The 26130-nt window shown below is 45.4% G+C and overlaps 1 protein-coding gene across 2 annotated transcripts in view; it reads right to left on the bottom strand.

The window, feature by feature from the left end:
- Positions 1-26130, bottom strand: part of STAT2 (signal transducer and activator of transcription 2) — a 534553-nt gene that overhangs the window by 259907 nt on the left and 248516 nt on the right. For both annotated transcript variants that reach the window (XM_086959626.1, XM_086959619.1), the window contains exon 11: positions 17505-17597. In XM_086959626.1, the coding sequence (XP_086815752.1) occupies positions 17505-17597 (93 nt within the window). The remainder of the gene's footprint in view (positions 1-17504; positions 17598-26130) is intronic.

The following is a 26130-nucleotide window of genomic DNA, read 5'->3' as shown; positions in this document are numbered from 1 at the left end:
GTCCACAAGATCCCCCGGCCCTCAAATCCATTGTTGTTTCACCCCTTGTGGACACCCTAACGTCGCCTGCAGCCTCTGCATGCAGGCCCCCGTGAGTACAACTGCTCCCGGTAAGGAAATCCAACGCCTAAAGGTACCTCTGCATCCGTCGCTGTGATGTAGAGGAACCGAGCAGTCCCTACATCCCATAGCTTCGCAAACCTTGAACTTCCCTGTAGGCTGACCCTACCTGGCCTTCCAGCCAGAGTCTGCAGCCTCTTTCCGCTGTGACCAATCTCCAAAGAAACCTATTAGGCTCCTGATGCCTTTTTGCACGCTGCACCCAGCCGCCCTCGTGCTGCTGGTGGTGGTGTACTGTTGCCGCTGCCTTGGACCACGAATCTTAAATCCTGGAGGTTGGTCTTGTAAGTAGCTGTTTGCAAAACGTATTCTTCCTTCCATAGGATAACATTGCAGAACTCAGAAATTGTACTGTGTCCACTTTTGACAGTGAAATGAATTTACGTTTAAAAACATACGAATCTGGATGATTTTCTCTGATGCCTAACCAAATATAAAGATGCTTGCTGTTTTTTTATAAATTGGTGTGGATCGCCTTCTTGAGTCGTTTATGTCATTTATTGATCATTGTGTGTATTTGCAAATGTCCTGCACTCCTCTGTGTTAAGTCTAAGGCTGCTCGATCAAACTATTCCCAAACAGAGCACTTTGGGATAGCACAGGAAGACCCTGTCCACTCATAAAGGAACCTCTGGACTCTTGACACAGATTATCAGATTATTGATATATCACATAAAGAGCCAGCTTTCTACAAACAGTCCTAAAACAGATTATATCATACATCACTGATAGCAGGCTTACAGCATCACTTCAACCCCTTCACCTTTCAATTATTACATTCCACAGCTGGCACACCTTAGGGTTTAACCACTGCTCCTCTCCTGTCTAAAAACAAAATCAGTGGACTACCTGATTGGATATCTTCCTTTAATCTCTGCTTCAAATGCGGACAACAACTAATCATTCTAAAGCTTGAAAGCTAATCTTAGCTTGACTCTGGTACCATGAGGAAACGTGAACATGTCATCAAATAATGGATGCCTGGTAACCACCTTAAGCTCAACACTGCAAAAACTGAGAATTCTACATGTGGTAACTACACTAATCATCATACATCGATCATTTGGGTCCAGAATCTATGATCTGTACAACCACACTCAACTGAAATGAGGAATTTAGGGGTGATAATGAATCCCAATCTATAACTTACGCCTTTAGTAAATTCATGGTCTAAAGAAAACTTCCACACATGATTTCCACAAAACGTCTATGCTACAATCTCAATGGGACCCTTCATGCTGAATATGTCCATGGGTATATTTTGCAGCACCTTTGGTAATACTTTGGAAGCTACAGAATATACACATGACAGCTGCCAGATTGCTTCTCAGCCTACCGATGCAGAACCCTATCTCTCCTGGTTACATCTTTTTATACTGGCTCACAAGAGATAGAAGGATCACTTTTAAAGCAAGGTGCATACTTGACTGAGCAATAAACTGGCCTAGATACTCCTCGTTTAATAAAAAACTATGCACATACCATTGTGCTCATAGCTGGCATCAGTACTGAAAATATCTTCCTTCGAAAAGATACAAACTGTTGAAACTTCCTTCTGCTTTCAGTCAGCCAAAGTTGGAAAAACAATGCCTGTTGTAATAAGGAGGATTGACAAGCACCTCCAATTATGTAAAACATTAAAAGATTGATCATCTCATCACTTTACAGATTATGATCTATGGAAATTAATTAGTAAGTATGTATTTCTCCCACTCTGCAACACTACATGCTTGTGCTCTGTGATGCATGCCTCTAAATCTCAAGGACATCAATACACATCTCTCACCATGGACATACAACATCCATCACCCTTCCAGACACACACTCGAAAAGTATATTCAGGGAACTATGTAAACCAGGTCACTTTATTGTATCCGAAGGGTAAAAAACTGCTGTGCAAATGCTGCAATACAATGGAACACAATAATTTGCCAGTAATTATCCTGAACAACTGCCATTGATCCAGCCCCCTCTTTCTATGCTTTTAATTCACGACAAACATGTATACCTGGTAGAAACTCTATCTAACTGCAGATTCCCCACTTTTTGAATATTCCTCAGGCGTCAAACTGGAGATGGAAAATCTTCAGCTGTACCCCTGCGCGCCATCAGGTGGCGTTGCGGGGCTCCACACCTATGTTGTATTGCTTTCAATGCTGTCAGTGCCCCCAGACACAAAGCCCAATAATACATTTGTTTAAATCAGTATGCAGTTCTCCAGACATGGAACCTTAGGATGAAGAGAGTCCAATTCACAGAACAGGAAGCATAGGAGGGCCGGTGAGGAATCTGTTGTTATACTATCTACTAGAAGGAAAATCCTACTTAACCAGTATGCATCTGTTCTTGACATATATAGCTTAGAGTCATATGCTTTACGATAGATCACCATCTGGTGTTGGGACCGGATGTTTGCACTTTGTTTTTGTTCAAAGAAGTCTTGTAGTCACAAGGTAGGTGACTACTCATTTCGGTGATAGTGTGCATGGGCATCGACTCCATCCTTAGATTGTTTTGCCATAAAGGGGGATGATGGCGTTAGTAAAGTAGTAAAGATAGATGTCCATGTAAATTGTATCAAAGTAAGATATCACTGCAACAGGTAAAGGTACCCGGGGAGGTGAGTGGGCGCATATGACTCTACAACTCTATATGCCAAAAACAGAAGCATACTGGGTAAGTAGCCTTTTCCATTCTAGGCATACAAGCTGTAGATCATATGCTTTAGCATAGACTATAAAGCAGTTATTTGTGAAACGGTAGCTAACCTGTAGCTGTTGCAGTGATTTGAAATAGTGTTCATAAAACTGCCTGGCTCACACTAGCTTGTTGTTTTGCTAACACATCAACACAATAATGTTTTGTGAATGTGAGTGGTGTAGACCATGTTGCAGCTTTGCAGATGTCATCCATGCGTATGTTTCCAGAAGAATGCCATAGAAGCCGCGTAGAGTCGCTCTAGGGGAAAATGTTAATGTGTGTTTAGTTTTAATGTAGCATATTTGAAGGCACTTAACTATCCACCTTGCAATGCCTGATTTTGATAGGGGATTGCCTTTATGTGGTGGAGCAAAAGCAACAAAAAGTTGTTTAGTGATCCTAAAAGGTTTTGTTCTTTCTATGTAGTATAGTAATGCTCTCTTAACATCTAATGTGTGAAGGGCACGTTCTGCCACTGAATCTGGTTGAGGGAAGAACACAGGCAACTCAACAGATTGGTTGATATGAGAGACTTTAGGTAAAAATGTGGGGTTAGTCCTAAGAACCACTTTGTTTTGGTGTATTTGTAAAAATGGTTCCTCTATGGTTAGTGCCTGAAGCTCACTGACTTTTCTTAAAGAAGTGATGGCTATAAGGAAGGCTACCTTCCAGGTGAGAAATTGTATTTCAGATTTGTGCAATGGCTCAAAGGGACCCATGAGTCTTGAAAGGACTATGTTGAGATTCCACACTGGAGAAGGTGGAGGTCTGCGGGGAATGAGTCTTAAGTCCTTCCATAAAAGCTTTAATAGCGGGCACTCTAAAAAGTGACAAGTGCTGTCTATTTTGCAGATATGCAGCTATTGCAGCGAGATGTAAGCGTATGGATGTGTACGCTAAATTGGAGCATTGTAGGTGTAATAGATAGCAAATGTCTTGGATTGAAGCATCTAGTGGATCGACCTGATTGTTGTTACAGTAAACAACAAACCTCTTCCACTTTGCTACGTAGCATGCTCTTGTAGTAGGGCATCTAGCCTCTTTGATAACATTCATACAGTCTGGCGGAAGATTAAGGTAGCCAAACTCTAGGATTTCAGGTGCCAGATCGCAAGGCTGAGCAGATTGGGATCTGGATGTCTCATCTCTCCATGGTTCGGAGTAAGAAACCTGGGGGAAAGGTGTAGTTTTTGGTGGAGAACTACTGATAGCTCCAATAGGGTTGTGAACCAAGGTCGTCGGGCCCATGTGGGAGCAACTAGGATAAGCGTCATGGAGTGCTGTTTGAGTTTCCGAACCACTAACGGAATGAGTGGGAGAGGTGGAAAAGGGTAAGCAAATATCCCTGACCAATTCATCCATAGTGCATAGCCTTTGTATAATGAGTGTGGATGCCTGACAAGAAGTTTGGGCATTTTGCGTTTAGGTGGGTGGTAAACTGATCTATCTATGGGAAGCCCCACATTTGGAAGAATGGGAGGAGTACTTGAGGGTGGAGTACCCATTCGTGGATCTGCTGTCGTTGACGACTGAGCAGATCTGCAATTTGGTTGTTTACTCCTGGAAGATGTTCTGCAAGGAGATATATTTTTTGAGGTATGGCCCATCTCCAGATGCTCTGTGCTAGCTGTGAGAGCTGAAGAGACTGCGTCCCCCCCTTGCTTTTGTATGTAGTACATTGTGCCTTGTTGTCTGTGCGAACCAGGATAGCTTTGAATACTAGATGAAGTTGAAAGACTTCCAATGCTAGAAAAATTGTAAGCAGTTCTAGATGGTTTATGTGTTGCAGAGTCCACATGTCCTGAATGGTATGTTTATCCAGATGAGTTCCCCAACCAGTGAGGGATGTGTCTGCTGTTAGCACTATCTGTGGAACCGGATCAACAAATGGCCTCTCCATGTAAAGGTCCAACACCAGATCTGATATATGACCTTGAGCTGGGTTCCACTGACGTGCTAAGCATTCCTGTAGGGGACGCATTTGAAATCTTGCATAGGGAACGATTAAAATGCAAGAGGCCATCATTCCGATCAATTGCATGAACACTCGGGCTCGTAATGAATGTTGAGGCTGAAACTGTGATATTAGAGCTTGCAAGTCGCGAATCCTGACTGGGTTGGGGTAGGCTAGAGCTTTGAAAGTGTCTACTGTGGCTCCTATATACACTTGAGTTTTGGATGGTTGGAGGTGAGACTTAGTGAGGTTTACAGTGAACCCCAAGTCGTGAAGCAGTTGGACTGTCTTTCGAGTGCGGTGTAGGCAACTTTGTTGTGATCTGGCTTTTATCAGCTAGTTGTCTGGGTAAGGGAAGACATGAATGTGCGGTCTTCTTAGATGAGCTGTGACTACTGCCAGACACTTGATGAAAATCCTGGGTGCTGTAGTTACACCGAATGGGAGAACTTTGAACTGATAATGTTGTCCGTCTACCACAAACCTGAGATATTTTCTGTGAGCAGGTTGAATGGGAATATGGAAATAGGCGTCCTTTAAGTCTAGAGTGGACAGAAAATCGCCTTGCTGAAGTAGTGGGAACACCTGTTGGAGTGAACATGTGAAAGTGGTCCGACTGTATGCACAGATTCAGCTGTCTGAGGTCTAGTTTAGGCCCGAGAGAGTCGTCCTTTTTGGGAATTAAGAAATACAGGGGGTGAGATGTTCCGGTGACATTGCATGTGCTTTTGGAAGAATATTTGGGGGAGTGCATGTAAGCTCCAGGCAGTAACCATATTGGATAATTTGTAGCACCCATTTGTCTGAGGTGACTGAATTACAGACAGGTAGGAATTGGGAGAGACGTCCGCTGCCAGGAGTGGAATGATCGGGAGGTAGCGGAAGGAAGTCACTGTTTGTTTGCGGGGGGAGTGCGTGTGGAATTACCTCTACCTCTTCCCCTACCATTGTTTCCTCTAAAACCTCCTCTAGAATAACCTCTGGACGAGTGGGGTTGGGTGTTGCCCTTGTAATAGGAGGGATTGTCAGTGGACACCGTTTTAGAACCACCCCTGTACCCTGTTAAATTAGCAGCGAAAAGAACCCCTGCTGCCAAAAACTGTAAAGCCTCCATGGACTTTGCGACCTCAGTGTCTTTTTTCATCTTTTCCAGCAAGGCATCAACAGCTGGGTCAAAAAGATGCTCTTTGTCAAAGGGTTGGTTAAGTATGGAGGTTTGCACCTATGGCTTAAATTCAGAAATTCTGAGCCAAGAGTGTCTGTGTAATAGTACACTGGTGTTAATTGCAGTGTCTGCTGTGTCTAGTGCACACCTAATGGAGATATTAGTAATGAGTTTACCTTCCTGAATAAGGTAATTAGCCCTAGATTTATATTTGTCAGGCACATGTTGCATGATTTTTTCTAACTTGTCGTAATGAGCCCTGTCATAACAAGCTAGCAGCGCATGGGCGTTGGCAATGCGCCAGTTGTTTGCTTCCTGTGAAGCCACTCTTTTGCCCGAGGCATCAATAACCTTGGACTCCTTGTCAGAAGGAGGGGTCTCTCCTGTGGCTTGTGAGTTAGCCCTCTTGCGTGCTTTAGAGACTACAAGAGAGTCTAAGGACAGCTGACCTTTAATATAAAACAGATCAGTAGGAGCTGATTTGTATTTTGTATCTACTCTAGGTGTGATTATTCTTGCCCTTACAGGATCTTTAAATACCTTGTCTGTGTGTTTTAACATGCCTTTTAGCATTGGCAGGGTATGAGTAGTTTTTTGTGAGGATGCAAGTGTCTCAAAGAGGAAATCTTCTAAAGGCTCGATATGAAGCTCTACTCCTTGATAATGAGCAGCCCAGTTAAGGAGCTCGACAAAGCCAGTGTTGTCATCAGGTGGGGAGGGTCTGGAGGGATACAAATCAGGGACATTATCTGCTTTGGATTTGTGTGGTAATCCTCCCAAGGGTCAGTGTCTTGTGGTGGATCCTAATCCTCATCCCCATTCCTTTCATCCTGTGGGTCAGGTGTAAGTGGTGTTGGTGGTGAATTTAATGGTGTGATAATCAGGTTCGGATTAGGAGGAGGTAAAGGAGGTAAAATATAAAGAAGGGAAGGGTTAGTACCCCAGTCTTCTTCTTAAGAGGCATAGGATAGTCCTCTGGTAGGTCAATTTTCCATTTTTTGGAAAGGTTGCCTGAATATGTCCTGTTTTAGGGTTTATCACCAGCTTTTTCAGCTTCAGGTTCAAAGTTGGCTCTTTGGACGGAGGCTCTTTAGGGAGAGCGTCTTTCTCTTTATGTGGTGCTTGCAGCACCAAAGGTTTCGGCCCAGAGCCTTTGGGCGTCGAAGGTTTCGGCTCCGAGCGTTTGGCCTCGGAGGGTTTCAGCTCAGAGTCTTTGGTCTTGGAGGGTTTCGGCTTTGAGTCTTTAGCCTTGTAGGGTTTTGGCTCCAAGTCTATTGGCAGTGGAAGGTTTCGGGTCTGAGCCTTTCGGTGTCTAAGGTGGAATCTTTGGTCCTGAAGGTATGTTGACCGATGGATGCTTGGTCCTATGTCTTGGTGCCGAAGGTGTCGGTTCGGCATCGGAGTGGGGCTGGCTCGAGCCAGGAGGTGTTCTCTTTTTGTTTCGGAGCCGGGCCGGCAGGCGGGGCATCGGAAACATTTTGTCGGTGCCGACCTGAACCAGAGGGCGAAGGTGGACCAGAGCCTTTGTCTCTTGTTGAATGGGCACAGGGGGATCTTTACTCACGGTATGCTGACCCGCAATGAGGTCTTCTTCTTCTTCCATGTCGGAGTCAGCTTCGGACACAGAGATCTGCTCTTCTTCCTCTGGTCATTGAGCTGGGTGTTGGGTATCGGAATCTTTGCAGAAGATGTCCGGAACAGAGTTGCTCTGATGTTGCATCTCGTGGCGCAAAGCCCAACGATCACAAAGTGTCTTTCTCGATTGAAATGATCGACAAGTGTCACAGTCTTTCTCGTCGTGTTCCGGGGACAACCCGAGGTTGCACACTTCATGCAAGTCGGTGCATGGAAATTTAGCACAACACCCGGGACATAGCTTGAATGGAGTCCATCCCATCGACTGCTAGCGTGGCCGGCACGGTAGGCCCGACTACCTGCCTCGAGTTCTCCGATAGAAAGAATTTTCGAAGACTTTGCGCCTCGAATGAGGAGACGCGATCGATAGCTATATCGTCGAGAGTAGTGGATTGCGCGTAGAAGGGGTCCGAAAACAGTCCCGAACTGCAGCAATATACATCCGAACCCGATGGCGGAAAAAAACAATCTAAGGATGGAGTCGATGCCCATGCACACTATCACCGAAAGGAGGAGTCACCTATCTCGTGACTACAAAACTACTTGTAACAAAAACAAAGTGCAAACATCCGGACCCAACACCAGATTGCGATCTATGCTAAAGCATATGATCTAAAGCTCATATGCCTCGATCAGAGTTTTACCGAAGTGAAGTAACTTGTTTTTCTGATACTTCCAACTGCTGATTCCACACCTTTTTAATAGATATTAAAGCAGTACCTCTCCAGTGTTGGGTTTGTGAACCATTAAAAAAAAAGTCCTGCAGGACTGAGCGAGCAAAATGCCCATCTCAATGGACATGGCTGTCCAGACTATAGTGATTACTGTGCGTATGGAGTGACGCCCACGTAGCAGCCTGGAAAATATCCACCACAGGCACCTAGCATGCCAACACAGTAATAGAAGGCTTGGCTCTGGCAGAATACGCCTGCAAACCTTCTGTGGGATGCTTCCTGGCCATTGCACAGCAGATTTTAGTTCAGAGAATGATCAACCAAGAGGTGGTCCTCTGCTGACCTCCCTTGACCGTGTTCGCTCCAGCAAATTCCCAAAACACCTGATCATCCACGCAATGTTCTCTGATAACATCTACCTAAAAGCTAGAAGCTATTTAAGAACCAGGTGGTGGGGTCTCTCCTCCTCTTTAGAGGGGTGAAGTGAAGTGAAGAATGCTGGCAGTGTGATATTTAGCCCAACATGAAATGGAATCACCACTTTCAGGACAAAGGATGCAAGAGTTCTCAGGACTAGTTTTCCCGGGTAAAACATTGTGTATGGTAGATTGACGGAGATGGCCTCATGAAAGGCAATATGAAAGACAGAAAGACTCTTTAGAGTCAGAAGCCGAAGGAGACAGCTATGCAGCAGTCAACATAAGTACAGATGAGGAAAGTAAGGACCAAATTCAAATCCCACTAGGGCATGGTAAACAAAGACGGTGAAAGCATATGTTAAAAACATTTCAAGGCAAGCATCACAACAGGTGACTGAAACAAAGAAGGCTGATCGAGCAACTGCAAAAAGCTGAAAGAGGTTGACAAGTATCCCATAACGGTGCCCAAAGCAAAGGCTTGCTGGACTGAAAATAAGACAAACTCCACCACTTCAGACAGTATGGCATGAAGTGCGTTAATCAGGCAGTCACTACACCAACTCACAAATTTATCCCAAAGGCAGGCATATACACATTTTGTCAGGAGACATATGGCTGCCAAGATAACAGACAACATCGGGCGGTAGGTCAAACGCAGTCAACTGCTGCCACTCAATCTTTAAGCATGGAAGTGGAGAGTGGGTAGGTTCAGATGTAGGATCATTCCCTGCAACAGAAGATCCTCCCGAAGAGGCAGCCTGATCGTAATACAGATGCTTGTGCCCATGCGCTCCTCCTACCATGCTCTCCTTGATAAATCCAATCCCACCAGGAGGGCTTGGGCCTAGTAATTCCTGATCTGATTCAGAACTCTGGGGAGGGGAGTTATCGGAGGTAAGGCATACAGGAGTTCTGAGATCTACTCTAGACAGAACACATCTATGAGACAGATGCCATGGAAATCCCAACATACAAAAGTGCTGACATTGCACATTCTGTGCACTGGTGAAAAGATAAAGCCAATGTCCTCCCCATTCACAGAAGAGATCATGCTCCACCTTTGGGTGCAACTGACATTTGTGATCCGCTAGTCTGCCCTGGAGTTTAGAGATCCTACCAGGTGGTGTAACCAAAAAAAACCTACTGGTGTTCCAGCCTATTCCAGAGGTGTAATGCCTTATGGCACAGAGTCCAAGACCCCACCCACACTGCTTGTTACAGTACTACATGGTGTTGTCCGTGAACTCTTGCACCAGCCTCCCTCCTATGGATGGTAGGAAGACTTTCAACAGCAGCTGAGAGCCAGCAGCCCCAGAAGGTTGCGGTGGAACCAGGCCTCCACAGGAGACAAGATGCTGCTGCTCTCCAACCCAGAAGCAATGTATTGATCACGCCCTTGAGCTCTGGGTGGGGTAGGGAGAGAGGTCTGCCATTGACCCAATCGTGATCCTGCAACCACCGCTGTAAATTATTTGCAGACTCCTCCGAAATGCCCAATGTGGCTTCAGATCTCACTTCAGAACCTGCATTTGCCACCTCGAATGCATTAGTCTAGGATGCAGGAGGCCATTAATGCAAGAAGCCTCAGAGTCATCTTCATTGAGATGAAGGACTGTGGCTGAAACATCAGGATTATAGTCCATATGTTCTGGGCTCTCCGTTCTAGGGGGAAGGCAAACAACTGCACCATGTCCAGAATGGTACCGATGAAAGGGAGCATCTTTGAAGGAGTAAGGAGTGACTCTTACACACTGAAAGTGACCCTCAATGATGTAAGGAGGTTCACCATAGTGTGGAGGTGGGTGGCAACTGCCTTCAACAGCCAGTCATCATGGTAGGTGGAAGCCTGGGACCCATAACCTCCGGATGAAAGCAGTAACCACCGCTATCACTTTCATTAACACGCGATTGGGAACTGGTGAGGCCAAAGGAGAGCACAGAGAATTAGAAATACTCTTGCAATACCGTAAACAGTAGGCAATGCCTGTGGACCCTAAGGATGGGGATGTGAAAATAAGTGTCCCGCAGCACCAACGCTTTCACAGAGTCTCCAGGGTGGAGGGTAGACAAGACCTGGGCCAAGGTGAGCTTCCTGAATTTGTGATCCCAAACGAAGGCATTGAGATGGTGAAGATCTAAAACAGGACACAAACCTCCATCCTTCTTTGGTACCAGAAAGTAGCAGGAGTAGCATCCACAGCCTACTTCATACTCTGGCACCCTTTCTAAGGCAACTTTAGCCCGAAGGGCTTGCACCTCCAGCTGGCAGATGGTCCTCAGTTAGCCGTTCTGAGGAAGGTGGAAGATGAGGCAGGGTGACAGTGAATGGTAGGGCATAACCCCAATGTACAATTTGTAGGACTTACTTGTTTGTTCACTACCAGCCACACTGGTAGAAAGTGCAAGACCCTGCATTCAGACAGGTGGCTGTGTGTCGTGAAGGACACAAAGAGGTTTTGAGGCTGTGGTAGCTGGAGGGATTGAATACTGGGCTGCACACTGGTCCTGTTGACCATGTGGTCTGTGGGTACTACAGTCACGGACTGCCACAGAAGAGCTGAGGAGTTTGCCTGACTGGCTGCATCGGATGGCAGTATTTAAAACCCCTATTGTACCCTCAGAGGGGAAGAAATTAGTGATGAGGCTCACATGGAGGAGCTCGCACACCAATGACAGCGCTGTGGCCCTACTATCTTTAAAGCACTCAAGGGCCGAGTCAGTTTGTCCCCCCAAACAGGTGGGAGCCATCAAAGAGCTTCTCCATCAAGGTAGACTGTATGTCACTGAAAAAGCCCATGGACTTCATCCAGACATGGCGTCCAACAGCCATTTTAGTGCCAATTGCCCTAACAAGGTAACCCATAGTTTCTAAGCCAAATTGAATAGTAAATTTACAGCAGTCTTGAATGGCTTGTGTGAGAGTGGATGCAAATCTTCAGGGACACCAGGCAAGATTGGACTTTAGAATCCAAAGGCGTGGTTGTAATGCCCCAGGAGGCAGCTGGCATTAACCAAGCGCAGAACCAAACTAGAAGAGGAAACATGTGCTTCCCAATTGTTTCCAAGTGCTTGGATTCCCATTCTGGTGGAGTGGTTGTGAGAAAGTGCCATCTTTCTTGCCTTGGTAAGCCCCCATTTCTTTTCTGAACTGCTGATGTGCTTTGACTGAGTGTGCCCTGGGTCATGCCAATCAGGTATCCAGGGCCTGCGTTCTTTCCCTAAAAAGAAAAGCTATGCTGAAACAAAATACCCAATTGGCATCTCTGGCCACCTGTCAGCCCCTAGTAAATGGTTCCCTAAGTACCCAGGGCATGGTGACCAGAGAAGCCCACTGAGGGCTGTAGCACTTATTGTGCCACCCTCAGGGGCCCTGTACCCTGGCACCTACACACTGCCTTTGCAGGCTGAGTGTCTAAGTGCAGAACTAAAACAAGAGTCGACATGGCACACATCCCTTTGTGCCATGCCCACAGACCCCACTGACCTAGCATACTCCAGTCAGCCCTCTAGCTGGGTGCCCTATGCCAGAGGTGAGGGAACAGGTGCATGAGCCCTGTGCCCCTACAGTAAGTGCAGTGATGCCATTTAAGAGTATATGGTGCTGGGAGGTTGTCATTACGAACTCCACAGCACCTAATGGCTACACTGAAGACTGACAAGTTTGGTACAAAACTTCTCAGCACATTAAACCAGCGCTGATGTCAGTGTGGGATTATATGTAAGATGCACGAGAGGGCATCTAAGAGATGCCCTCCAAAACCCGAACCTACAATCCACGTCTAGGCTGAGTGGCTGCAGAGGCTGCCACACAGCATACATGTTGCTGGACCCCTGGGTGGAGAGCCCCCCGCTTTCCTGGGCCTGCAACAATACACATCCGGGGCGAGGTGCTATGTCTCCTCCCCCAGGATGGACAGGGGGACGCTTCAAAGGCATACTGCCTTCAAGAGCTTCTCTAGACCATTTGCTGTACACAGCAACTGCCCCCCCCCACCCGTTCTACCCCCACTCTGGCAGGGAGACTGGCGGGAAAAACTACGTCAGGAAGGAGGGTGTGCCAACCTTTGCCAACTCCACCCCTCAGGTGGAGGAGGCGAGGTGAAGCATGACCCGGGCTCCGGCCATCTTGTAGATGGGGAGCCCTGCCCAATCCCAGCTAGGCTCCTTCCCCCCTCCCACAGTAGAGGAGCAGGCTACTCACCATGTCCTCACCCCAGGACAGGGACCCATTGGTCCCTGCTCTTGCCCTACCTGTAACGCCCCTAAATTTAGTATTTAGGGGCTCCCTGAACCTTCCTTCCTCAGATTCGGATACCAAGAAGAAGAAAGAAGATAAAGAAGACGACGACCCGCTGTGCAGCTGCTAACAGGACAACAACAACTGACTTGGCCCCAGCCCTACCGGCCCGTTGATCCTGGAACCTGCTCCTGCCTAAACCCGGCGGCCCCTGCGGACAGCAACCTTGGGACACCCAGAGGACCTGCCTGCCTTCACCCTCTTGAAGATTGGGACTCCCATCAGCAGAGGCTCTGCTGCAACAACCCACCTGGTGCCAGAAAGGGAGGTCCTGACCAGCCACTCTGCACCAGCCGAGCCTGGGCCGGGCCCAACCAAACCAAGACCACGAGGACGTCCCCCCGGCAACTGGGACCTGAAGTCCAGTGCCCAAAGACCCACCTCGACGAACCAGACGACACCTGCGGACTCAGAACCAGGGCACTTATGCGGCTAGCTTGACTCCAGTGGTGTGGAGTGCCTGGGACCCACGTCTGAGCATCCCCAGCGCACTTAGAACCAGGGGGCACCCCAACCGCGACCAGCTGAGGGTAAGCTTTTCCGACACCCAAAGACACCCCTGCACCCAGCGCCCTACAGCCCCCTGTGCCTCCCTGTGGGGTACCTACCTGTGCTCCAACATCCCAACTTACCTCTCGAAGTGCTGGTCGCCCCTGGAGAGTCTCCGTCCCAAGCCTGCAGCCTTTGTTCCCTTTTCAAGATCCTCATTGGATAACATTGAGCGACCGACGGCTCAAAAGCACCCTGCACCCAGCCGCCCGAGTGCCACTGGCTGTGACCTCCTTGTCCTATCCTACTCCCCCCTTGCCCTGAGCAAGTGACCAGGAGCCCAGCTTCTAGAGCTGCGTGGCCTGCTTGCCAGCAGCCACCAACCGAAGGCCCCCTTTCATTCATTGGATATCATTCGGCCTACCTACCTCTGCACCCGGTCGCCTCTGTGCCACTGGGACTGATCTAACTGTACTTACCTGACCCTGGGGGACCCCTGAGTCTATGCCCAGAACCTTACCTTCAACAACCAAGTACTCACCTGGAAACCGGTAATTCACTTACCTGCCATTGGATAACATTGACTCATTTTGACTCGAAAGTGTGAAGTTTTGAAAACTGAAAATATTCCTATAAAATCAGCCTAAGTCTGAATTCCGAAGTACTCACCTGGGTTCAGGGGAGAAGCCAGTACTGTACCTTTCAGCCCAGTACTGAACCGCAAAAGTAACCCCTAGCGGGTTTACTAGTAATCTGTATTTTCTCCATAGGAACCCATTGTCTGCTTGTCTATGAAATTTCTTCAAAGTGTCTACTTTTGAAAACTGCAAATATTCTTTAAAAATCATACGAAATACTGAAACGCAATTACCTACCTGTTTTGAGTTAAGCCCCCAGAGCTGGCCCTAGGAGACCAGTGCTGGGTTACAAAAGTAGCGCGATCATACTTTACCTGCAACCTGAATTTCCTCCCATTGAATAACATTGTGAGATTTACATTGAAAAGTTTCTAAGTGTGAACTTTTAAAACAGCTTTAAATTCATGAACATTCACTACAGTAACTAAAACGTTTTTGCTAATCTGGTTTCAGCTTAGACCCCAGGACTGAATCTAAAACCTAGTCCTGGAACTCCCAAAGTAATCTATAAAGTAATCAACTGTACTTATATGTAGAAAACCCATTGAGCTCAATGCTAAAGTGTGTTTCAGGACTGTGTTGCTTACTATCTATACTGTAATCATTGCCTGCACAACCTTTATTGCCCCTTTGCAAAGTATTTACATGAGATTACTCATAACCAGAAAAGTATATTTTTAAAACTGTTGGTTCTAAAAGTAAAACAACTATATCTGTGGATATAAAAACAATTGGCCTGGAGTTCAGTCCTTGAGTGTGTGAAACCTTTTGCTGACTGAATGTGTACAACAAATGCTTTACACTGTCCTCTAGTACTGCCTTACTGCTCGACCAAGCTACCACTTTGGAGAGTAAGGTCAGTTCTGACTTTAGCCTCTGTTATACCTCTGGGGTTGGTGGACTCTAAACACACTGTACTTCATTCTAGTCAATTATATATAGAGCCACTTTTTCATAGTGGTAGGTAACACATTCAGGCTGACCTTACTCCATGAGGCCTACACTCTCTGCTCTGCACTGCTCTCTGGCGTGTGGTGGGGAGTCAAAACAAATTTGGGATCCCGGGGCCGGCCATGGCGTCCTGCAATCTGATATGTTTTAAGGTATGAGCAAAGTGGGCGCTGGCCCAGGGCCCCAGCCTTTAGGGGGCCCCCTCATAACGCCAGCTCTGTTCTGCAGAGAGTCTTGCCCCGATTACCTTGAAAAATTCTTCAACAAATTGGTATAAATACCGGTTTCCTTTCATTGATTTTCAAAATGGGTGATCTGTGAATTATAATATTGTGTTAATGTTTCATGCAACATCCATAAAAATGTATCTGTAGCAAAACAGAAGCTGCATTACAATATTGAAAACACACATCGTTATCCCTGAAAATTAGATATAAACACATTCAGAATTTGGATGAGTGTGCCTGTGCACTGTCAGTGACCTGGCCAAAGATGGCATGAAACAGCTGAAACTGGATCATAAACTCAAAGCTGTTCCAAACAGGAGTCCCCAAAATATGCTTGGCCGAGAGCCCCAAAATCGCAATTTGTCTGATCACTGGGGGTCTGGAACAGAGTTTCAAAAGGGTCCGAAGAAAGGTGCTTGTAAGGCCCTCATTAAATGGAAGTATTGGCTCCGCAGTGGTAGGCCCAGGCAAGGGCAACTTCAGTGAGGAAGTTGGTCTTCACCTCCATGCTCTCTGCATAACCATTCTGAAAGCTGTGCCATCTTCTGTAGTAGGGACAGGTGGGCAAATTAATACAGTGTCTGGTGAGGTCTCCAGGCCAATGGCATCCTGGAGATTTTGAGACTAGTTATATTTGGTATATAGTTGGGTAATATCATCCCCAGTATCATACTTGTGGTTATCAGAATCTGGTCTGAAAAGAGATGTAACGTTTGGGCCCTTCCATGAGGCAAAGGCAGTATATCGGAGTCAGGTGGGATATCCAAAGGCTGAGACCCAGACAGATCAGGCCGTGGTCTCATTCAAGATAAAATCTGCACCACTTCATCATCCAGCGTCAATGCTCCATGATCCGACATGTGCCCTGGTGATAGGATCAGAGTCTGTGGCAAGGCCAGAGCGTCCAACAGGCACTGAGGACGGAACTGCCGGTGAGTTCCTGATGGAGGTCCTTGTGATTTCTTGGGGCCCGGAAGTGCTACAGAGGGTGTAGGTAATGAGCCAAGTAGGTGCGGCATCGCATTATGAAAGTCCTGGATTTGCTGGGGTGTGACCAATAGGTCGAGGAATTCGTAATGGCTCGGAACAAGGGTCGGAATCGGCTCTGAAAGGAGATCAGTTTAGAGAGCGAGACCAAGAACGTTGATGGCCTTGCGCTTTCTCTACAGTTCGAAAGTAGGGGGAGGGGGTCGAGTCCAACTTTTTCAACTTCGCCGAAGACTTTTAGTGTGATGAAGATAAACCACAGGAATGAGTTTGGGAGTGAGACCGGGTCCAGGACCTTTTCTTCGACCTTGATCAGTTAAGGCGTGGAGTTTTCCAGTGCTTGGCAATATAGAGACAGTTGGTGCAGACCTTCAAGTCATGTTCTGTCTCCAGGCACCACATTTGATAGGAATCTGTCACACACATTTGCTTGCAAAAGTCCCTGGGAGGTTTGGACCATTTAGTTTTAGAGGGGTTAAATTTTACCTAGCACACTGATTTTTAGAAAATATTTGTAAGCTAAAACACTCTCAAAGAGACATAGGGTAATTCCGTATCTGCATCAGGTGGAATAGAACAAAATAAACTAATATCAGCACCCTTGAGACTCCACATGACACTTCTGGAGTGGAAATGTGTCACATTATAGCGCACAGGTGTACTTTTGAAGATCTTCCAGACCCAGTCTGATGCCTAGAGACTATCCAAAAGATGAGAATCTGTGGTTAGAATTATCTATGAGAAACATGGTATCAACAACACTGGGAAAAACTTCAAACCTGCACACACAAGCCCTACACTGTTGTCTTTTGGCTTAATTAACCTCAGTTTCATGTTTTTGATTACCATCACCTGACCCAGCCCTCATATTTAGGAACTGTAACTCTTCAAATTATTAGTTTTAGTGTGAATTGTAATGCAGACTTATTGGTGGCATTGATATAAATAGTTTATTTTCACTGAAAAGTACAACTTTTATTTATGTGCTCACAAAAGGACAGATACAAGAAAAAATCTAATTGAATACAGTTTGCATCACAAACTAAGTGTTCTCTTGGTGCTTTTAATAACAAAAGGGGTTATAACCCAGCTGAAATGAGATTGCACATGCAGACATATTTGCTTGAGTGCCAACAAAAGGAAATATCACAAAACATACTGGAGAGTCCAATACAAAATTATTTTAACAAACTGATTTTGGATACGCATTTGTGCTACCTAATCGCATGTGTGCAACACTCAACTCACCTTGTGCTGACAGAGAAGCGGACGCTGGTTCGTAACACTAATGGCCTCTTACAAGGGAAAGTCATGCAGGGCTGGTCCTCCACCACAAAGGCCCTAAAGGACAAGGGGACAAGAGGAATTTTGGTTAACCATTACTTGTTTGAGAACCCATATCATATGACCGAGTCACATCTGCTAAGTAGTGATTCTGAACAGAATGCAGCAATATCAGTTTCCCAGAGAGGTAAACATGATGCGCTATTTTTCTTTCGACTTCAAAGAACGTTGTTAAACTAATCCCTTGGTCTTTAAATGGTATACAACCTTTACAACGAAACTTTTACAACGACCTACCATTACAACGCAACTTTTACCACGCAAACTATTACAGCACATTGCTCTGGTGGGCGCTCTAGGATAGGGAATAGGTTAATTTACTATCCAATAACCTTCCCTACTATCCACGGGGACTGGAGTTGGAATAGTAAATTAAACTATTCACTATCCAGCGCCTAAAAGCATTATGCGTTGTAATGGTATGCGTGGTAAAAACCGCGTTGTAAAGGTAGGCGTTGTAAAAGTATGCGTTGTAACGTCATACATCCCTTTAAATGGCAGGTAGCTTGATCCAGTCTTTCAGACTTGCAAGCCACAAGCTGGAAGATACCAGCTCAGTGTTAGAGAGGGAAAATTGTAAAAAAATGTGTTCCAAATGGTCATGTTTGTTTACATTAAAAGTAGGGCACCGGCCTAAGAAAGGGATGGTCCCAACACAGCAGGACCACCTTCATCCAACGTATGTGTGGTAGGATGGGAGGAAGACGAGATGGCGTGACCTCTTCTTGCGCCAACACTGGGGCATTACCCATCTGGGGGGGGGGGGCGTGTGCCGGATGTCTTTGGTAAGTCAAGCAGCGATAGCAGGGTCACTGTGTTTTTATGTTCCCCAACCTTTGTAATTATGGTTAGGCGGACTCATCCAGGCTTGATTTTGAGGTCCTAGGATGAGTACAGTAATACTAAGATTGTGTTTTGAGTGTTAATAAAATATAGTGATGGAAAAGCAGTACATCCAAAGCCTTTGAATTAAATTTCTTAAAAGTACTGATGACAGTATTACACTGGCAAGAGAGGTGGAGGGCTAGGCTGACAGCCCCTGCCTTGTCGTCTGCACAGCTGCCACATTCTCTCGCACTGGTATCTGTAAACGGATTGGAGATGACTGAACAACAGTAGCAGAGGAGGGGAGTCCCCAAATGAACTGTCAAAAGTGATTACATGCTTAAAGAGACATAAACAGGGGTATTTGCGTCCCCACCCCAATGCTCTCTTATTTTACTGTTCTGAGATCTCTGTGATGCGCTGAATGATTTCAGTTTGGTTACTCTGCTTACAACTCCGACTGCACAGCAATGTCTTTTAAATACTGCCAGAAAGTCTGTGACACCTTCTCCTTTAAGGTACATCAGCTGGCCAGTTATTGGTGTGCAGCGATCCTTGATTATTAAGGGTTAATGCAACACTTTTATACTGCAGCTACATGAAAACAGCATGACTCCACCCAGAATCAGAATGCTCTTAAAGATGCAAGCAATGTGTATCAGTTTCCAATTAAGGGCCACATTGTTGTGCTTATTAATTCTGGAAAACGAAACTTTCTCTTGGGGTGAGGGTGAGATGGTGTAAATTTAATTCAGCCCACAACTGACCAGCAGGGCAGCCCATATCCTTTAAGCTCTGTGTATGGTGTTTGTACGTTAAACAATCTGCCTATAGTTGTATAAACACAGAATTTCACATTACTCGTGGTGCAAGGGCATCCACGGTCTCATGCATCAGAGCAGGTGTGGGGGAGTCCTCTTTTCATATATCCTTTCCAGGCGGCTCTCCAGACACAGCCTTTGTGTAGTGGTGCCCTCGCAGCAGGGTAGTCGACAGCTTGGGAGCACCCACAACACACTCGCAAAGAGATGTGAGATTTCTGCTCTAGGCAGCCAGACTGAAAGTGTACTCAAGGAGGACAAAATGAGGGCCTCACCTACGGGCCCCCTTCACCTTGTGCAACAAAGTCTGTAGTTACACTCCTCACCCTTACTATTTACTAAAGGGCAGTATTTCAGGAAGTCTAATCAGAAGCACTTTGCTAACAAGGCCTTCGCTGAATTTCTCAAGGGAGCCCTGTCACCAACCGTCATACCTCAGTGTCTGGAGCTCCACCCTCAGAAATGCAAGCCATACACTTCTACTGCCTGGAGAAGCTGATCATATAGCACTATCTTCATACGTAAGTCATGCCATGTTTCTCTACAGTCTTGCATCATTAAATTGCATTCTATCTCAAAAAAGATCCTCCATATCTCTAAAATATGGCATGAAAAACTGACCGTTACCTAAATCGTCTTATTGTCGTCTTTTCTTTATTTTTTCAAATGTCCCTCTTCTCCCTTTACATGCTCTGCATGCCTTCTCTCTGTGAACACACATTATTCTGTTACATGCATGGTTGCCATAACTCTATTATTCTATTTATGCAAACTACTTACACCTATCTACAAGATCACAACTTGTCCTCCTCTGAAAGCTCTGCCTCTGCAACCTAACAATACCTAATCTCCACTAGATCATCAATCAAGAACACCAACAATGTTTGTGTGTCACATATGCCCAGCTAATGACCAGTAACAATTTCAATTAGTTTAATCCACCACAAAGAAACGAATGCCAGGAATTGTTTGCTTGGGCTCACAAGAGTAATTCCAGTAGCTAACAATAACCAATAATACTGGATTAACTTTGGGTTCCGGAGCATCGTGCTACTTGGCTTAAAGATTGTCACGCCTCATCTGGGGTAGTAAGCGCTATATAAATCCATTTACAATGCTACTACAAAAATAGTAATGCCCAGTGGGCTGCACAGTAAGCTTAAGATTATTTTTGTATCTTACAAGCAAACTCAGTAAGGAGGGTTTACTTTTGAGAAAAATTGGTCAACAGCCCTGACGTGAGGTTTCTGCCTGCCTTCGTGAGGGGGCCACTGATTTTTTTCCCTGGCCAAGACTCCCATGCTTTGTGTGGAGGTCCCATGCAGGCAAAATGTTGTAAAGCCTGCTGCATGGGGTGTATCTTCGGATACACACAGACCGGCGTATGTGTCGCGAATGCTCCGCCTGTCATGGGTTTCAAAACGCCAGTGCTAGCTAATGATCTACCTTAAACTTGATGGTTCCTCCACCTCTAAATAAGAAGGTGCAAACCACAAATTTGGTGGGGGTGAGAGCCCTGCCTAAGGTAATGCTACAACATCTAAAAATTCTAAATGTCCCTGTAAATGACAACAGATATGACTGCAAATATCTTAGTCAGTGCATTTGTAGAGCGTATTCTCACCCCTCAGCATCTCTCAACATTATTGACAGATAACAGATGTGTATGTTTAAACAACCCATTAATAATTATTCTATCAACCACAGCAGGGTGAAAAGGTGAGTGATCCCCACAGTGGATGTGTTGGTCCAGTTACCTATCAGACCTGACAGATGATGGTGACCATATGAATGGGTATCTCAGTTTTATTAGAAGATATTCTATGTGGTTCAGTGAGGCCACAAAGTTTGATAATATATGTGAACCGCTTATTTTATTGGAAAACAATGCACGGAAATGACATGCAAATCCCATTATTGCTGTGAATTGCAGCAGACATAAGGAAAAACAATTGTAAAATCAATACATCATGGTATAATGGACAGCAGTTCCTTAGACAGTGCCTATATTTTGCTTTTGCTCTTGCCACAGAGCATGCAAAGTTTTTCTGGCCTCCGTTCCGGGGGTTTCAGCATACCTCAAGGTATATATCTGATTTAATTTATGTTTATTGCATGAAGCATCCTTACCCCGTAAGCTACTTTCCTCCAGATGTCCGTGTATTGAGAAAAGAAAGACATGTTCTCTCTAAATATAGCATAGGCATCTACATGATAAATATACCAATTCAGTTGGTTTGGTTTGCATCACTGTCTGGATGCCAAGCTGATTATTTGCTGTGCTGGGCTTGTGGCTTCCTGCACAGTAGCTGTAAAGCTGTTCCAGCTTCTATCTACCTGGGAACTATCCCTCTTAGTTATTATATCTGGTGCAAATATAGCCCCTCTCCCATTTCATGTTCCCTAGATTCAGGGCCGGCTTTAGCGTGGGGGCGCCCAGTGCAACAATCATTTTTGGCACCCCCACACCCCATGCCCCCTTCCTCAGATTCTCTCACTCCCACCGGGGCAAAAGCGCCCCATATCTCTTAAACCATAAGTTATTACTTATCCCCTGAGGTCAGCGCGCCTCCCACACATCAGCACCCAGTGTGGCCGCACTGGTCGCACTGCCCTAAAGCCGGCCCTGCCTAGAATATTGAGGAACACCCAGAAGATTCCCTATACCTTCGAAGGAAACTGACCCTTTTCCAGCAGAGGAAGATTGGAAGGGGTCTCAGCCCTACAAATGAGTAATGCAAATTTTGCTAGGAATGTTTGGGAGCTGGACAAACCTGTTGGAGCTCTCTCCTGTGTAAATATTGAGGATGCTCGGCCCGAAACCCGAACAAAAAGTTGCTTACAGTTGGTAATGATCTTTCTGGTGAATACTCAATCTGCAGTTTCCTCACCTCATCCACCACTATCCCAGGCTTCGGACTGGATCCTGAAATTCTGCAAGCACTCTCCTAAAATGGTAGGTGGTACCATGGTTCCAAGTTTCCTCTAGCACCTCTTAGACATGATGACACAGAGCCCCACATGGCGCCACACAGTGCTCTTCTGTCAGGTCTCATACTTTTACCCCCACACCCTTAGAGAGACAACCCTGAAGAACATAAAGGAACACAGTGCACAAAATTAACATCAGTACCACAACGAATCCCCAGAGTGTAAATTGGGCGGGCGGGCTGGCGAGGAATCTGCAGGTATATAGAGCATGCTCCAGAAGGAAAATGTTACTTAGCCAGAAAGCATCTGTTTCTGGCATGTAGTGCTGTAGATTCACATGCTTAGCATAATTCTGCCACCAAGTCTTGGGCTTGGATGTGTGCAAGTTATTTTTCTTCTAAGAAAGTCTTTCAAACGAGGTATAGTGACTCCTCCTTGTGCTGGTAATCTGCATGGTCATCGACTCCATGATTGTTTTCAAGCAAGACGGGTGAGAATGGAGTGTGAAGGATAGTGCAGTATAGTGAGATGACCGTGCAAAAAGAATGTAGGATAAGTATTGAAAGTAACTGGAACAAACACAGGTGTCCGGGAGGAGGCTGGGCTCATGTGAATCTACAGCACTACATGCCATGAACAGATGCTTACTGGGTAAGTAACATTTTCCATTCGAGGCATCTGTGGCTGTAGATACACATGCTTAGATAAACTTAAGGAACTCATTTAGACCAAAAACCTTCAGTATTTGCAATAAATTAATCTCATGCAGGATTTAAGCAAAACAAGCATACAATAGAGTCAATCAATATTACAATCAACACCACCAAGCAATGTTATTTCCTCGATTATAGAGAACACGTATACCTCAGGAGAATACACACAATCAGATTTTTAAACTACACCCACTTCAGCAGAAGTGAGCATGTTTTATTTGCAGTAACAATAAGAAAACATGGAAAATTCTACTTCTGTTGTGTATTAACACTATTTAAAAAAAATTAAAAATAACTTGACTTATGTGGCCCCAGTGGAGTAACCATAACCAAACAGTGAAATAGCTGTAGTGACAATATTTAAAACAACGGTACAAAAGGGGGTGGTGATGGACGGAGCATCTGAATCAATCAAGCGCTCCCACCCAGTCAAAAGATCTGGGTTTAATCCATCACCGTTCTTTAGCCCACTCTGCCACCCCAGTTCAGACATGGCTATATGCAAATCAGTCTGACCCTGTGCCTCATGGGAACAGTCTAGCCCGAACTGCCAAGCCAGGTCTTCCCTGGACCGGAACAAGCTTCCGAGGACCGGTTTCTGGCATTCCAGCCGTCTTCAGCCCGGCTTGCTTGAATCCAGTGGCGAAGTGAGCAAGGGACTCGCGTCTGAGCATACCCTGCCACACTTATGGCGGCCAAAAGCGGTACAAAAGGGATTGATTATTGGAATGAAAAGGATGTCCTTCGGATATCATATTAAATTATTAATTCTAGAATATTTTTCTAGTATTCTGAGACTATCCTCTTCTCAATATTTGATGACATTTCGACCCTCTCTTGGAACGAGGTCCCTTCAGGGCCGCGATTCTCGGGACCTAGGCACTAAGCATGCCAAAGGCGTGATTAGATTCAATCGTTTAATGCCAAGCGGTGAGAGATCCTATAAGTGGATGCATTATATTATGTGGAGGAGTGTGGCTCAATGGTTAGAGCGGCAGACCCTGATGCAGAGTTCTGGTCCGGGACCAGGGTTCAATTCCCGCCTCGGCGGGTCTTGGGCTCATAATTCCTCGGACCTGATTTCTCGCCTCGGTGCCTATTCTAATCATGGGTCCCACGCTGCAACTCTGGGCAATAGCTTGCTTAACCTCCACACCGGCCCCAACAGCGCTGTGGATGCCTGGCTTCACCCTGGGGGTGCCCAGGAGTGGACACTTCACAGGGAAAGCCAGGAGGGGTTCCACAGCGGTATGAGTAATAGCGCCAGGAAACCGCTTGGTGACAGTGCGCTCTACAAATACCTTGACATTTACATGCACGGATATCCAAGGCAGCTGTCGTAGTTACGGAATCCCTGGGCATCAGAATAGCAGGAGCGTAAATTACACCTCGTTTTCGACATTGGCTGGCAACTTTCAGTACAATAGGAACTGATTATAGCCAAGGAGGCCACTCAGTTCTCTTATTACCAACTTTATCGGATCACACCTTTGGCATTTTCATAGTGCCTGGGTCCCCAGAATCCCGGTTCTGAAGAGACCCAGTACTAAGAGAGAGTCAAAACGCCGTCGACTAATGAGAAAAAGATAGTCCCAGAATACTAGAAACATATTCTAGAATGAATGATTTAATCTGATACCTGAAGAACATCCTTTTCATTCAAATATCCAATCCCTTGTTTTAAACATTGTCACTATAGCTATTTCACTGTTTGGTTATGGGCACTCCATTGGGGTCACATAAGTCAAGTTATTTTTTAATGTTGTAAATAGTGTTAATACACAACAGAAGTAGAATTTTCCATGTTTTCTTATTGTTACTGCAAATAAAACACGCTCACTTCGGCTGAAGTGGGTGTAGTTTAAAAATATGGTTGTGTGGTGCAGTATGCTCTTGAGTCGTATGTGTTCTCTAAAATCGAGGAAATAATATTGCTTGGTGGTGTTAATTGTAATATTGGTTGACTACATTATATGTTTGTTTTGCTTAAATGGTGCAGGAGATTAATGTATTGCCAATACTGAAGGTTTTTGGTCTAAATGAGTTCCTTATGAACAACTGTCATTTGGCTGCCCAGTTCGCAAGGACATGGGTCGCTCCTGTTTTTTGTTGAATAGATAAGACTATATAGCAGTCCTCCTCTATAAAAGGTGGCTAACCTGTGGGAGCTGCAGTTTGAAATAGTGCACATAGAACAGCCTGGCCTACATTAGCTCGCTAACGGGCTAGCACATTGCTACAGTAATATTTTGTAAATATATGCACCATAGACCATGTAACAGCTTTCATATTGCAGCGATAGGTATATTTCCTAGGAAGGCCACTGAAGCTCCTTTTTTTAGTGCAGTGAGCTTTTGGAGGGATAGGACGAGTTTTTAAGCTTGATGCATTAGACAATCCAACAAACTTGAAATACCTGATTTAGAAATGGCCCTTCCTTTGTCTGGTTTTGAAAAGGCAACAAAGAGTGTTTTTCTAGATGTTTTGGTTCTATCAATATAGTACATGAGGGAGCGTTTTATATATCTAGAGCCTTTTCCGCAAACGAGTCAAGTTGTGGAAAAATACTGGCAATGTGATAGATTGATTTCGGTAGAACTGAGGCATCACCATTGGAAAAAATGTAGGATTGGCACGTAGTACCACCTTATTTGTTTACCATTGGAAGAAGGATTCTTTTACAGTTAATGCCTGAAGCTCACTGATATGTCTGAATGAAGTGAAAGCAACCAAGAATGTTACCTTCAAGATAAAAACTGTAGGGGGCAGGAGTCGAGGCGCTCAAATGGAGGGCCAATTAAAATTGTTAACACAATATTGAGATTCTATGTAGGAGCTGGTGGTATCCTGGGAGGAATGACTCTTGAGATCCTACAGGAAGGCTTTAATGACTGGAATCTTGAATAGTGACGAGTGTGGTCTGTTCTGTAGATATGCTGCTACTGCAGCAAGTTGTAGGCTTATAGAAGTAAAAGCTAGACCGGAGGTACATGAATAAAATAAATAATGTCTTGAACATTGGCCTCTAGAGGATCAATGTGTTTAGAACGACAGTAGTGAACAAATCTTCTCCACTTAGCGGCACAACACGCCTGAGTAATGGGCAATTGTGCTTCTTTGAAAATGTCATACAAGGTTGTGGTAGATTTAAATAACCAAACTCTAGGACTTCAGGAGCCAAATCACAAGGCTGAGGTGCCTGGGTCGGGGGTCTGATTTCTCCATGGTTCTGCCTGAGAA

This window comes from Lissotriton vulgaris, chromosome 1_1, assembly GCF_964263255.1.
Source record: "Lissotriton vulgaris chromosome 1_1, aLisVul1.2, whole genome shotgun sequence".
NCBI classification, from domain to species: Eukaryota; Metazoa; Chordata; class Amphibia; order Caudata; family Salamandridae; genus Lissotriton; species Lissotriton vulgaris.
This window is presented reverse-complemented; position numbering and strand designations above follow the sequence as displayed.